At 36.5% G+C, this 15,594-nt stretch overlaps 1 protein-coding gene across 1 annotated transcript; it reads right to left on the reverse strand.

Annotated features, from left to right (window-relative positions):
• Positions 1-6,765: 6,765 nt before the first annotated feature.
• Positions 6,766-15,229, reverse strand: LOC127867611 (uncharacterized). The gene is made up of 5 exons (XM_052408904.1): positions 14,956-15,229; positions 13,659-13,862; positions 11,641-11,754; positions 10,963-11,074; positions 6,766-10,391 (listed from the first exon to the last, which is right to left on the reverse strand). The coding sequence occupies exons 1-5, from the start codon at positions 14,957-14,959 to the stop codon at positions 9,878-9,880; spliced, it is 948 nt and encodes a 315-aa protein (XP_052264864.1). The 5' UTR covers positions 14,960-15,229; the 3' UTR covers positions 6,766-9,877.
• Between the last annotated feature and the right edge of the window lie 365 nt (positions 15,230-15,594).

A 15,594-nucleotide genomic window follows, 5' to 3' on the forward strand; every position in this document is an offset into this window, starting at 1 on the left:
GTGCAGAACAGATCAGTTCAGTAAGGTCTCGAATGGGCGATCTAGGCTCTTTTGTCAGCGCGTTTGTGTTATTATTGGCTGGAGGAATAAAATATATCGTCGCTTTTTTCGTCTATTATTATGAGAAATTAACTATTGGAATATGTAAACCGACGAGTCTTTTTCAAATGGGTAACGCCGAGAAATAACAATTATTGTAATATTTAAACTTTTAGAAACATAACATGAGAGAATTGTTTGTTAGCACTCGCGAGTCTTCTATGCATAACAAGTGACAAATTGCCTATGAAATACCACACAATAAAAAGAACTCGTCAATAAACACAACACGAATGAATAAACTAGGTCACGTTATTGGAGTGGTTATTGCAAAGCATTATGGTTTAAACCAGTTAAGGTCGGAACATGTGAGTGCGCAGGAGAAAGTCGTATGGACAGGTTGAGGCTCTACAGAAGACCTGCATTTGAGTCACGCTCCGAGAAAACTGGACATAATGCATGTGCGTAAAGTGTCGTCCCAGATTAGCCTGTGCAGTGCGTAATCAGGGACGACACTTTCCGCCTTAATTGGATTTTTGCTTAGAAGAGACTTCATTTAAACGAAAAATGGCATAACAGCGGAAAGTGTCGTCCTTGATTAGCCTGTGCGGACTGCACAGGCTCATCTGGGACGACACTTTACGCACATGCATTATGCCCAGTTTTCTCAGAACGCGACTCGTTTGTGTCCTCGCCTCCAGACTCGAAGTGAAGCGTCCATCGAGGAGAAGAGATCAATTGAAAGGCATTCCAAACTTAATAATTTATTTGCTTGTTCTGGATATCGGGTACGTGCCAACGTTCAAATATAAATGTATTTATTATCGGTGTGTGATTGAATAAAGTGGTTATACAGGTTTTGAAGGTGGTGTATGTTCAATGGTGCGGAAATCAAGATTTCCTCGTGCACAGATTTGTAGGTTTGGTCATTCGACAGGCAAGCAGGGTAGAGCGTTGACGCGATTTAAATCGTTATATTTGTCTGCTCAACCACATTTAATTGTGGACTTTGATTTATTTTTGTACGTATTAGCATTGGCAATTTGTAAAATATGGACAGCCCGGACGAGAGGCGTGAACGCATCGCCGGCGAAGACAGAGCTGCCACATGAAATGGACACACGGAGCGACCACGTGGTAGTGGTCAAGAAGGTAGGCCCTCGGGGGATAGGGAAGAATTGTTGGACGTGTTTGGTTTATTTAGAAGCTACTTTGATTCACAGTTGTCATCGTTATAAAGAGATATTACAAGCCATAAAACTGTTGATAAAATTGAGGTGCCTGCTTTCAAGAGTTCCTCGTGTAAACATTAGTTCATATTCAATACAGAACTTTGCTCTTTGCTTCAATGCATATTGGACAGCGATAGTCTTGGCTTTGCGAAAGTAAAGTCAAAATAATGTTTGAAAAAACTAACATACAGAAATAAACTTGTCAGGTTGGCTGATTCTTCCCCCGGGGGCTGGGCCACTGTTGCTGAATATGAAAAACCAGTAATAGGGTTGGACAGTGATGATGAAAAGAAAATAAACAAAGCCGAAGCTAGAGCTGTCAAAAAACTGAAATCAAATCCTTCTAATTCGTTGAATGTACGTTCTCTTTTCAATCGTTTGGCTGATCGACCATTTGCTTCCGCTTCCCCGGCTCCACCACCGCAGGATCCTTTTGTTGGTCCTCTTTTCCCTTCTCGACCGATGGCTATGGGTGTGGAGCGCCAACAGTTTTTTCGGCCCTATCCAGCCAGAGCCGGTGCCAACACCGCGTGTTTCGCTTGTGGACCACAGGGTCATTTCCGGCGCGAGTGCAAGTGGGTTAACCGTTTCCAGGGAAAAAACATGCCTAGACGTGAGACCGGAAATCCATATAGAAAACCTATCCAATCATAAGTATATTGCTGGTTTAGACATTTCTGACATTGACGCGCATTGTGAAGAAAAGTATCATTTATCACGTTCTTCAACTGTAAAAGGTAGTTTAAAGAGACATGTACTTTTTTGGAAAAGCATCGGTGCCAACCCTGATATAATTGACTGTATTGTCGGCGGTTACAAATTACCATTAATAGAATTACCTGAAAATGTGTATCTGCAAATAACCAATCAGCTTTAAAGTATATAGATTTTGTAAACGAGTCGGTGCAGGATATGTTAAGTAATGGCTTTATTGTAGAATCAATAGAAATCCCCCATGTTGTAAGTCCATTAAGTGTAGCCGTGAATTCAGCTGGTATTAAAAGGTTGATTCTAAATTTACGATTTGTTAATAAATACATTTGGAAAGAAAAAATGACTTTCAAAGACTGGAAAACGGGAGTTGAATATTTTGATCCGAATTGTTTTTGCTTCAAATTTGATTTGTCAAAAGGTTATTATCATTTGGACATATTTTCTGCACACCAGAAATATTTGGGATTTTCTTTAAATGGTAAATACTATGTTTATACAGTTGTTCCATTTGGTTTGTCATGCGCACCTTTTTGTTTTGTTAAGTGTCTTAGGGAGATCATTTAATACTGGCGTTTTAATGGCATAAAATTGTTATGTTTATAGATGACGGTTAGGGTACTAATTCTTATATCGAAAATACAACACAAGACGCAAATTTTGTTCGAAATACATTACAAGAAGCTGGACTTGTGATCAATGAGGAAAAGTCAATATGGGTACCAGATCAGAGGCTAGAATGGGTAGGATTAATCTGGGAAAGCCAAATGTTTTCTATCGAAATTCCCGATAGAAGAATGCTTGATTTTAAAAATACTCTTTAGAAGGTATTTTCGTCCATGCCAATGGTTTCGGCTAGGGATTTAGCTAGATGTACGGTGAAATTGTTTCTATGATGCCTGTTATAGGTAGTCTAGCAAGGTTAATGACTAGATTTCTATATTCCGAAATCGCATCTAGACAGTCATGGGATAGAGTTATAGCACTTGATCCAGATAGCTTTTGCTTTTCAGAATTAAGATTTTGGTTGCATCGCATAGATGACATACAATCAAGACCTCTTAGTAAATTGTACATGTGTCGAAGTTTTGAAAGTTTACAGTGATGCAAGTGGGTTTGCCTGTGGGGCTTACATTGCAGATAGGCCAGGTTTCATTGTTCATGATATATGGTCTAGTGATGATTGCAATAAAAGTTCCACTTAAAGAGAAATTAAAGCAGTATTTCTAGCTTTACGGGCTTATGGGTATGTTTTAAGGGGGAAAACTGTAAAGTGGTTTTCTGACTCTCAATCATGTGTACAAGTGGTAAAGGTAGGAAGTTCTAATCTCGAGTTACATGATCTAGCTCTAAGCATTTTTAACCAGTTTTTCCGAAGGAAAAAACTGGTTATTAGATTGGCGAATGCGGGCGGGCTGGCTGGCGGGCTGGCGGGCTGGCGGGCGGGCGGAACAAGCTTGTCCGGGCCATAACTATGTCGTTCATTGTCAGATTTTAAAATCATTTGGCACATTTGTTCACCATCATTGGACGGTGTGTCGCGCGAAATAATTACGTAGATATCTCCAAGGTCAAGGTCACACTTTGAGTTCAAAGGTCAAAAATGGCCATAAATGAGCTTGTCCTGGCCATAACTATGTCATTCATTGTGAGTTTTTAAAATCATTTGCCACATTTGTTCACCATCATGGGACGGTGTGTCGCACGAAAGAATCACGTCAATATCTCCAATGTCAAGGTCGCCACAACTAAAAATAGATTTTTTTTAAAAACAAACTTACAAAGGGGGTTAATTTTGTTTGTTCATTTCAAAAGTTCAGTTTCAGTTTTCTCCCTTTATCAGATATTTTTTCACAATGAAAACCTGGTTTTGTGACAATTTTGTCCCTTGTTAGTATTTGTTTGAAGATGAATATAGGACTAGAAATACAATGGGTTCCCAGAGAATATAATTCCATTGCCGACAGTATAAGTAAAATAAACAATACAGATGAATGGGAAGTTTCACGAGATTTCTTTGAGTATTTGAATGGCATCTGGGGTCCATTTTCGATTGATCGCTTTGCTACTTTTAAAAATAAAAAGACTTTGAGATATAATTCAAAATTCTATGATTTTGAAACGGAAGCAGTTGATTGTTTAACCCAGTTTTGGGGTGCCGATTTGAATTGGTTAGTACCACCTATTTATCTGCGCATGGCGTTTTGGCGGTACCCAGATGGCCTAGTGCAGCCTTTTGGCCATTCTTATTTGAGGCTGGCAATATACAAAAGCATTTTGTAAAGGATATTATTGTGTTCGACAAAGGTAAGAATATTTTTGTGAGTAACAACCACTCTGTATTTAGCTCAAGGCGTTTTTCAAGTAAAGTTCTTGCTGTTCGAATATAACTACAGTATATGTATGTTGTTATGTGAATCGGTGATATGAATGTTTTCGACAGTTTTGCTATACGTATGGTAAAGTTTGGATATTTCACGTGTGTTTATTTGTATTTATGAGTTAATGGATATTGTTTTGTATGTATGGCTATAAATAATGATAAGAAACCATGTTTGGTTAATGTTTTGTTCGACTGGTACCGTTTGCACCTGGTGCTTACAGTACAGTACACGAGGAATGGAATATTTGCAAAAAAGAAAGCAAATGATATATTTTTAAAAGGATGATACTTGCAAAAAAGAAAGCAAGGGTTAAAATAAACAATTTTTAAAGTATAATACTTGCAAAAAAGAGAGCAAGGGTAATGTAACTTTAAAATGGAGATTACTTGCAAAAAAGAGAGCAAGGAAAACCGTTTTTTATTACAGTAAGTCAATTTACAGTATTTATGTATGTTTTTATTGGAAATGATTTATACATTTGACAGATGCCTTTAAAATGGGTCGCTGGATCAACAGAGAATGTCTTCCATCAGAATTGCAAAAGTCGCAATAAATTCTGAAGGATTTGGTCAAAGCATCAAAGTCAGATAACACTTAACAAACAGTATAATACTTATTTTAAAGCATATAGTGCATGGTGTAGAAAGTACGAACTTAATCCTTTGCCATCTACGGCTTATCAAGTCAGTCTGTTCTTGGCTTCACTTAAAAATTCTTGTCCGTCTGCTTCAAAAATTAAAGCCATTGTATATGGTATTTTATGGGCTCATAAAATTGCGGGATTTAGTGATCATTGCGATTCTGATCTGGTTACTTTTGTTTAAAATGGATTAATAAGGTCAAATCCAAAACCACCAGTTCAGAAATGCGCGATAACTATAGAGGATATGAAAAAGATTGTTAAACGCTTTGGAAACTCTGATTCTTTATTAGATTTGAGATTCGTCACAATGTGTTTGGTATGTTTTTCAGGTTTTTTGAGATTTAGCGAATTGGTTTCTTTAAAAATATGTGATATAACATTTTTGATGATTGTGCTAAAATTAACATTTTTAAGAGTAAAACGGATCAATTGTGCAAGGGCGAACAGGTGACAATTTGTAAAACTAAATCAGATTTATGCCCTGTCTATTACTTGAAAAAATATATCATTGAAGCAACTATTCCAGATACTTCAAAATATTTTTTGTTTAGGAACATAAAACATTGTTAGAACATGCATAAAGACGTTTTCGTTGGCTCAAAGCAGATGAGTTACAGTAGAGCACGAGAAATCTTACGCGACAAACTTCGTGATATTGGACTTAATCCTAATGTTTACGGTTTGCATTCATTTCGGTCAGGGGGAGCAACTGCTGCTGCAAATAGCGGTGTGGCTGATAGATTGTTAAAAAAGCAACGGCGGTGGAAAACTGATAATGTTAAGGATCGATACGTGAGAGATTCGGAAGAAACACAAAAATTGTTTCTTCTCATTTGGGTTTGTGAATATATATTGTACTTTATGTTGGAAATTGAAAATTTTACATCGTATCTTGACCCGTTATTTTTCTGTCGATAAAATACCCTGCTTGTCATGACACCTAAACACATGTGTTTGTTTTTATTATAAATGGTTAGATGATAAATAATTTATGTTTGTCATAAAATGTAATGGAATATAAAACAAATGTATTTATTATCAGTGTGTGATTGAATAAAGTGGTTATACAGGTTTTGAAGGTGGTGCATGTTCAATGGTGCGGAAATCAAGATTTCCTCGTGCACAGATTTGTAGGTTTGGTCATTCGACAGGCAAGCAGGGTAGAGCGTTGACGTAATTTAAATCGTTATATTTTTTCATGCTCTTGTTTTGTTTAAAGGTTCATATTATGCTTTGTGTTTCAGTGAGTTTTATGAGAGCAGAAGGATGACTTGAGATAGAAAGGGGCATTGGTTCCGGACATTAACGAGTATACTTGTTAAACTCCATTTTTCTCAGTTCTATGTATAATGACACTTATTTGCCATTCATACTTTACTTTATGGCATTTTTTTGGAACCAGCGTATGTGCGTGTGTTTCAAGAAATAAAATACCCTGCTTGTCATGACACCTAAACAAATGTGTTTGTTTTTATTATAAATGGTTAGATGGTAAATAATTTAGGTTTGTCATAAACTGTAATGGAATATAAAACATAACACAGATTAGACTTAAGGCTATAATGCGGTGATAAGTGTCCAAACCCATTATATCCCAGAGTGATACTCGATATTCCTTTATGACATTGGTATCCAAAAAATATAGACCACGGACGCTTTTGAATTGCAGCTCTTGGCAGTTTTGATAATTAAATCGTTCCATCGCGTAACTCTGGAATGTTTTATTGCTTTGGTAATGCATATAACAAAATTGATACTTTGTTCATAATTTAATATATTTTGTACAGTCAGAATAATAAATGAATTAATGTGTACATAGACTTCTTATTTTAACTACATTTTCTTGAACACAGTGATATCATAGTGTACTAGTGTACATGTAATGCAACCCAGCATGTAAAATGTACGTTAAGTGCTTTTGACGACTAACTGCTCAAGCCCTAATGTCCATATGCAATTTCTTACTTCCTCGTAGACATTAAAGACAGAAATAACTTGAGTCCAATATACCATTAAAAACTAACAAAACGTCCAAGTCACAAATTCCTTTGAGTTTTAGTATCATGGTTGTAACCAAAAACAATTTGGTCCAATGGTATTTTGCTAATTGATAAATATGTTAAAGCATCCAAAAAACTCAATTTGTGTTAATATGGAGTTACATGTACAAGTATTTGATTGGTTGGATAACACAAACAAAATAAAACTTAAAAACAAAAAATCATTTACAAATAAAAATAATAGACATAAAAAACTGGAACCATTCGTAGGAATTCATAGTATACGCAGGAGGACGCTGTTGAGGCTCTACAGAAGACCTGCATTTGAGTCGTGTTCTGAGAAAACTGGACATAATGCATGTGCGTAAAGTGTCGTCCCTGATTAGCCTGTGTCAGGGACGACACTTTCCGCCTTAATTGGAATTTTGCTAAGAAGAGACTTCATTTAAACGAAAAATGGCATACAAGCATAAAGCGTCGTCCCTGATTAGCCTGCACAGGCTAATCTGGGACGACACTTTACGCACATGCATTATGCCCAGTTTTCTCAGAACGCGACTCATTTGTATCCTCGCCTCCAGACTCAAAGTGAAGCGTCCATTTGGGAGAAGAGATCAATTGAAAGGCATTCAAAACTTCACAATTTATCTGCTTGTTCTTGCTATCGTGTACTTGCCAACGTTCAAATATAACACAGATTAGACTTAACGCTATAATGCGGTGATTAGTGTCCTAACTCATTATACGGAGTAAGTTTCACAGAGTGATACTCGATATCCAAAAAATATAGACAGTAGATATAGGACGCTCTTGGCAGTTTTGATAATTAAATCTTTCCATCGCGTAACTCGGGAATGTTTTATTGCTTTGGTAATGCATATAACAAAATTGATACTTTGTTCATAATTTAATATATTTTGTACAGTCAGAATAATAAATGAATTAATGTGTACATAGACTTCTTATTTTAACTACATTTTCTTGAACACAGTGATATCATAGTGTACTAGTGTACATGTAATGCAACCCAGCATGTAAAATGTACGTTAAGTGCTTTTGACGACTAACTGCTCAAGCCCTAATGTCCATGTGCAATTTCTTACTTCCTCGTAGACATCAAAGCCAGAAATTACTTCAGTCCGATATACCATTAAAAATTCACAAAACGTATAAAATAACAAATTCCTTTGTGTTTTATTATCATGGTTGTAACCAAAAACAATTTAGTCCAATGGTATTTTGCTAACTAATTGATAAATATGTCAAAGCAACCAAAAAACTCAGCGTTTATTAATATGGAGTAACATGTTAAAGCATTTAATGGTTGGTTGTATAACCCGAAACAAAATAAAACTTAAAAATTCATATACAAATTAAAAATAATAAACATTTAAAAAAACTGGAGCCATACGAAGAAATTCAAAATATAATATAAAGAGCAGTAAGTATGTAGCTACTCGATAACGATGCATTAAAACTGTTTTATTAGTGAGAATACACATAGAAAACAAAATCGAATGCATTTAATTTAACTTTTTTAACATTTCCTAGTTAAAAAAGAAAAGTAATTGGTCTTATGTTATTCTTACAAAAAGGTGATGCGTGTGCTTTGTTTGATTTTATGGTTAGAAATTAACTGATTTTGGTACGCAAACCTCAGTTTTTGCTTAAGCCACAAACATATCACACGCATAACGATACAAATATAAGAAGCTACGATGATTATGGTTATTTAAATTAATCAGATAATGTATGTCAACCTTTAAAAGGAGCATGTTCTCCTTAAAAACTACACATTACATACAATGTCTCCGACATCCTGCAAATGCCCAAGCTATGCGACCTTTTTTGATGGGCGGAGTTATGCTGAGAAAGCAGTCCGCACAGGCCAAACAGTAACGACACTTTCTGCCATTATAATTATTTTGTTTAAAGCAGGGATGTATAATAAAGAGAGTTTCTTATAAACGAAAATCCAGTCTGAGCGGAAAGAGTCGTCCCTGATTAGACACTACTGTGAGGGTTGCATTGGAAGGTTTGCCAACAGACCGGCCCATACATGTACTTTGGATAATAAGTAGCAATCAGTTTTTTCTTCAGACGTTACCAAAACAATTACAGATGGATTCACATGGAATCGAACCCGCGATTCCCTGTTTTTTTTAGTCCAGCTCTTTTCCTCCTTAGTAAGCCGACCAGGTAAACATGAATCCACAAAATAAAAAGATGAATGAAATTAAATCTAAAAAAATCTAACAAAGCATTCAGCTTACAATTATAAGCAAAAAAACGATAGTTGATATAAATGACTAAATGATAATAAAAAAAGTACCAATTGGTGTTTTTGCAAAAAAGCGCCCTTTATGAGTTGCGTATCCTTTAAAGTAAGAGTGATTATCTTTATTTTGCTACCAAGCGATGGCAGAAGAACTCTTGTTCTTTAAAAAAATATATATAAGAGGTATTTGTTGTTTAAAATATTTTCCCTCAAGGACGCAATTTTGATTGACATGCGCATATTATGACAATAGCCGATTCAAACAACACGAATCGGCAAACAAATACAAAAACTAAATAAAATAAATATGCAAATTAAATATAAAAAGTAAGTTCCTAAAGATGACATGTATCCATGTGACGAGAACTCCACGAACGGACGTGAAGACGCCCGCACGATTACGCGAACTCTGGAAACACCTTCCAACACTAGACAAATAGCGGAGCGTACAAAGCCCTCCGTAAACATCAACGACACATAAAATGCACCATTGGAACGACCAAAAACCGATACGGATGTCCAAAATTATAATTAGAATTGTACTGTACATGGAACATCCCAGATGTTAGGAGGGTCACCTGGTTCCTATATTACACCATGGAATAAGGAGGAGGTTCATCTGTAAGCAATTCATCGCATTGTCGGGCACTGAAGACGAATTCTAGTTCGTCGTATTCATTGCCATGGAAACCGGCGCTGTCATTAACGTAACCGTCAAACGGATCGTATTCGTTTACGTCGGTGTTTCTTTCAGCGGTTGGAGGATCAAGATCAGCGAACTCGGCGTAAGGCGGCGGCAGGTCATGATCAACCGCGCTCTTGTCTATGGCGTTTGTAATATCCGTCAGCCCACGTGGTGTCGCAGACAGTTCGGAAGAATTTAGCGTAGTATCGTACAATCTATTCGCATTGTCACTGTAGCTGGGTGCAGTCACTGGAATACCGTCTCGATCGCTCGCAGAGGGCGATGTCGCCGTGATTTGATCGTACAATGGGGGTAGCTGGATCTGGACGCTCGAGGGCGCTGTCGGCGTCGTGTAGTCGCAGTTTCCACATCCGACCGACGACGACGTTGTCAATCGCTTCATGTTCCTCTTGTGTGCTCTGGAGAAAACACGCACACAAAATAAATATTGTAGTCGAATTGATAATTTATTTTGAGATACAGGGTTGACGAAACTATCGCATCTTTTATAGAAATATTATTGAGATCTCATTGCATTTTTCATATTTAAAGCTCAATCCGACAAAAAACTACTTTTCTTGGAAACAATTCTAAAGAAATGCGAAAACAAGATAAATGACGAGGAATTGTGTAGACATTGATGCTATATTGTCCCTGTTGCTGTTAGACTTGTTGTTACTGTTGCTGCGACTGCCTGTGCTTTGGTTGTATAAACTGCAAATTAATCATTACCCTTGACCAACTTTTAACAACGCATCTTACTGGTACAAGCTGTTGCTGCGAAATATTGGCTGATATTGGCTTACTTTATGAAAAAGCTTTTATTACCTTTTGCGTTTAATTGATCATGACAAATTCTGCCAAATTTTGTCTAGCCTGTTCATGCTCTGTGACGGCATGAACAAATACGGAAACTCGATTTAGCCAACCAAAAAGTTGATTCCGCCTTCCCTATTAAAGAAGTAAATATCATTTAAAGGTGCGTGCAACCTGTAGAATATGATGGCGGCGACGGCAGCAATTGCCAGCAGGCCGACGACTAACGCCGAAAGGAACACCTCCGTCGTCACGTTCATCTTCAAGTCTGGATCATCCGAGTTACCTATTAGAATAAATCATTAAAGCGCTGATGGAATTATTTTAACTTCAATTATTTTTGTTGCGTTATTTCAAACTTAAAATGGCCAAACGGAATTAAAATAGTCATTGAAATGGAATTCGCAACCAATGTTTTAGAGCGAACAACAAATAACATTATTATAAATAGTTTGCCATGTATTCTGATAAGTATATCATGTGATGTATTCTTTTCGTAAGTGTTTCACGAATCTGAAATAAGTGGGTTCCGGGCTTTTCCCATTATAACTAGGTCTTTTTTAATTTACCAGAGACGTGTTATCACTGTGTTCATAGCTCTTTTCATTCCATAATTTGTGAATGATCTGTGATGTAAGGTATAGGGAGGCAGTTGTATCGGAATTCCATGGGTTAACACCAACCGTAGGAACACCTATTTGCAACCCAAACGCATATATAACAGCGAAACAACCATGTAACAGATACAACCGACATTGCAAACGCTAGATTTTTTTATCCGCCTTTAAAACTAAGGAACACTCGAGATATGACTGACAAAGATGCGAACTCATAACTTATCTTTCACCGTACCTATGTATGGCTGGTTAGACGTTGTTCGCTCCGGGAACGGCGTGAAGTTTCCCCAGTTGAAAGGCGGGTACGTTGGCTCGGTATAGTTTGGCGAAACCGTGGTCCAGGGCCGCCCTGAAACAGTTGGGTGCTTATTAAGACATTGTGTGTCTGACCAACCACTTAAACACTTTTTTATCAACGGAGCGACTTAGACTTCGTCCCCGATTAACCAGAATATCTTCCGTTTTGAAAGGCATTGTAAAGGCGTGTATCACAAACAAGGAGATGTTGAAACAATAAAGCGAAAATTAATCCCCTATACAGGTCGTTTACCTTTGTGATTTTATTAACATACTTTTGCATAATGTGTAGATGTATACAAAGGACTTGTGCTTACATTTACATTGAAACCTTAAGTTATGGTTTCATGTCTATGTCATGTTCTTTCAGCAATGTATACATCCATTGTGGGACGCGCAACTGACAATTAGCGCTATAGTGTACGTGATTTACAAGTGTATGAGCGACCTGATCTAAGGCCTGAGTTTGTTATATTTCGTTTTACGGAAATGCCTACGCTAATTTTCAATTGGAACTTATTTAAATAAAACTTAACTATTTTGAATTGTGTTGATAAGTTCCTAGCCGAATTCAGATACAAAAGTAACACGTTCATATAAATGCTTCGAAACGTAATACTAGTATACGCAGCGAAATAAAAATTGTTTGTTCGAATTATTTGTAAATACTACTCAAAGTGTAAACTAGCTTACCGGTAATTTTACCTTATCCGGTAAAACTGTCTTTCGTGTTATAAACAAAAAAACAACAAGAACCTGTTTTAAAAGTTATATGCATACTTTGTGTCGATCAGTAAATAAATGTGATGCACTTTTTAGTTTTTCCCAACCCCTCCCCACTCAATTTTCTACAGAAAAAAATTCCCACAACTTATAAAATTACCCAAAGGAAAAGGGTGCTTCAAAAGTGTGCCAAAAGAACCCTCGAATAAAACCACGAGTGTGAACACACCTATATTCAATTCAATTAACTGTTTTATCTAAATCATATTTTTTTTTAACGACGCGTCTAACAAAATAGACCGCTTCGGACGATTTTGTTTAATGGCCAACCCGACACAAGTATTTCGTCTAGCTTACATTATTTGCTCAATATCGACTTACCGGTAGTTCAAATGATAGATAGTCCCGCTTGAGACATTCGTTCGCAATCCAGAAATAAGAGGATTTAACTTGAATTGCAAAACCGATATTTGTCTGTTATAACAAGTTTATAAGGTAAACACCCAAACAGCGCAATAAACGAGTTGTTTACAAATTTCCAACCTCAATAGCGACCTGTTATAACTACGAAAATAGGTCAATGAGCAATATGCCCACGTACTTTCGTATACTTGACTTTAAACCATCATCACGGCAGGTAAAATACCTACGGTTATTGGTATAAATCAACTTAAAACGTATATACAAATTGAGAGAATTTACATAGTATAATAAGAGAGTATTTAAAGATATCCAACAATTACGCTATAAAAATGTATGTACGTGTACCAGTTCAACTGGCAGTTGTGTAAATTTCAAAACATGCGTTCTGTAAGTAAGCCTTGTTAAGGGGTTTAATATCTTGTTCTGAGTTCTTGCGACATTCTGATAGCAGTTACATTTATCATTATTTATAACGTCTTTAACAAAAACTGTAAGTTCTTTTCATACTTGCAATTCGCTGTTTTACAGTGATATAAAGTAAATCGAGTGGTTAATGCAAATGTGTGCTATTTCTCAATTTACTGCTTTATATTGCATGTATGTATGACAAGGCTACATATTTTATGTTGGGACTGCATGAACTTATTTCGACGAACATTCTCCACAAAAATCCCAATTGCATGTACATTCAAATATGACAAAGTTCAGGTGCTGACATAAAAATGTGCTGGTAAATCGTTTCAAATCGAAAACGCTTGCCCTTGCAAATATTTCAAATCGGCGAAAAATATCAACAATTAAAGCACTTACGGCTAACGATGCAGGGAACATTGGTGTGTGTAGCGGAGGAGATCCATTGGTTGCTACCGACGCACGTGACATATGACGAAGTTGGTTCGTAACCATAGTAACAATGGTACCTGCAGTAAACCGTGTCATAAGCCGAGTAATTGATGCAGCTGGCGGTGTAGACGTAGCCGTTCGGAATTAAGTCCGTGTGACAGCCACGGTTTGCTTAAATCAACGTACAAACGTACTTAATACAACGATAGTAAAGGCCAAGTTTTAACCCCCTTTATTTGACCCCCACCCCCGCCCCGTGTTGGCTGAAATAATCCAGTGTTATGAATCCCTTTGCAGTGGAACCTGGAATCATTATGTGGTCACTCGAGTTGCAGGGACCCTAAAATTAACGGTGATCTAAACACATGTGCAGAGGGAATACTTTAATTAATAAACTGAAAAATCTAGTGAGAGAAAATATAAGAGAGTGAGAGTATATATGAAGTTAGTGTATGTTAGATGTATTCACTGAAAAGGCAGACATTCATGTAACAAGGCATTTAAATGTGAATATAAACAGGTCGCAATACTGTAGTATATGGTGTCCGCCGTAAGGTTCGGGCTTATTTCCCACTAAGAGAGGGTTTATCCAGATCTTAGAAAAATCAATAGGAGTACCGTTATAAGCATCCGAAAAATAGTGAACCACAATTTTAGCGTTGTAACGTTTTCCTGAAAGTAAGCTTTGCGGAGTCGCAAGTTCTTATCCTAAAGGAGGCGTGTATGGAAAAGGGAATTCTAGGATTTTAATTAAAGATACCGTCAAAGTAACATTGTTTTAATACCTGTATATATTGAGGGCGAAATAGTGTCGATCTGCCTCTTTAACTTTATTGTTACAATCCTAGTATTTGTACAAAGACGAGCAGTTATTTACAGCAAAATATATTACTTTAATGAGTAAAACAACTGGCAGTATTAGTCTTTATTTCGACTTTACAGCTAAATTTGACAAGTCATTTATTCGAAGCCCGTTAATGTATTTTCTAGGTAATGGTTCCAACAAAAACAACACCATCAAACATACCATCAGCCTTCGAGGTTTATACTTGAAATGGCTGAAAGTTTGTTAATACAAATAATGAACATAACGCTTGACAGTCCTTATATAATGCGTTCATGTTTTTTATATAATGACTTCATGTTTTAAATCAAAGGACAAAAAGCAGACGACTTGAATAATGAACTGATAATAGTATTGTGTAAATAATTATTTTTACACCTCTTATGTTATTAATAAATATAACAATGCAAATAAACTTACCCATTTAGGAAACTTTACAGTATCTTCCACAATGCCAATGGTCACATAATAGTACAAAACCACGGAACAGAAAATGGCTGATTAGACCTAGTTTGCCTTGATTTCTATTTTTAGATTAGTTTACCTGAGCAGGTAAATATTTGTATCTTGACAGATTTACAACGACTGTAACCCATGTGACCTTTTACGGCCCACTTCATCCAAAAAGTGCACTTACGCTATAAACTGTTCTATGTTAAGCACATGCCACATTGATTGTTTATAATTATTGATTTTATATTGATACCTAAGTAATCGCGTTTCTAACAATTAAACGCATATTGTTTACTGAACATGTATTGAGAATTTAAACTATACCGAAGAACAGTATGTGATTGACTACTTTAAGATAATGAGCATCATTCTAAATTTCATATTAAACCACAAGCTGCTATTGTTACGCAAAAAACACTCGCACTTGAAATATGTATGGCTAGCAGTATCGTTCTGATATTGTTATTTACATGCACCTATACAAACATTGTATGGGTCCCTGTTATTGATAATGAGAAACAACGTTCTGGAGTCCCGCCTAGCAATAATTGAGTCGCGTTCTGAGAAAACTGGGCATAATGCATGTGCGTAGTGTCGTCTCAGATT

The sequence above is a fragment of the Dreissena polymorpha genome, chromosome 2, assembly GCF_020536995.1.
Source record: "Dreissena polymorpha isolate Duluth1 chromosome 2, UMN_Dpol_1.0, whole genome shotgun sequence".
In the NCBI taxonomy this organism is placed as follows: domain Eukaryota; kingdom Metazoa; phylum Mollusca; class Bivalvia; order Myida; family Dreissenidae; genus Dreissena; species Dreissena polymorpha.

Excerpts from the sequence above, each read along its gene's own strand:
- LOC127867611 (XM_052408904.1), bottom strand. Across the intron at positions 11,755-13,658 it reads TGTTCCCTGCATCGTTAGCC|GGCGGCCCTGGACCACGGTT; the intron begins GTAAGTGCTTTA and ends CAACTGTTTCAG. Across the intron at positions 10,392-10,962 it reads GCCGCCATCATATTCTACAG|AGCACACAAGAGGAACATGA; the intron begins GTTGCACGCACC and ends TGTTTTCTCCAG.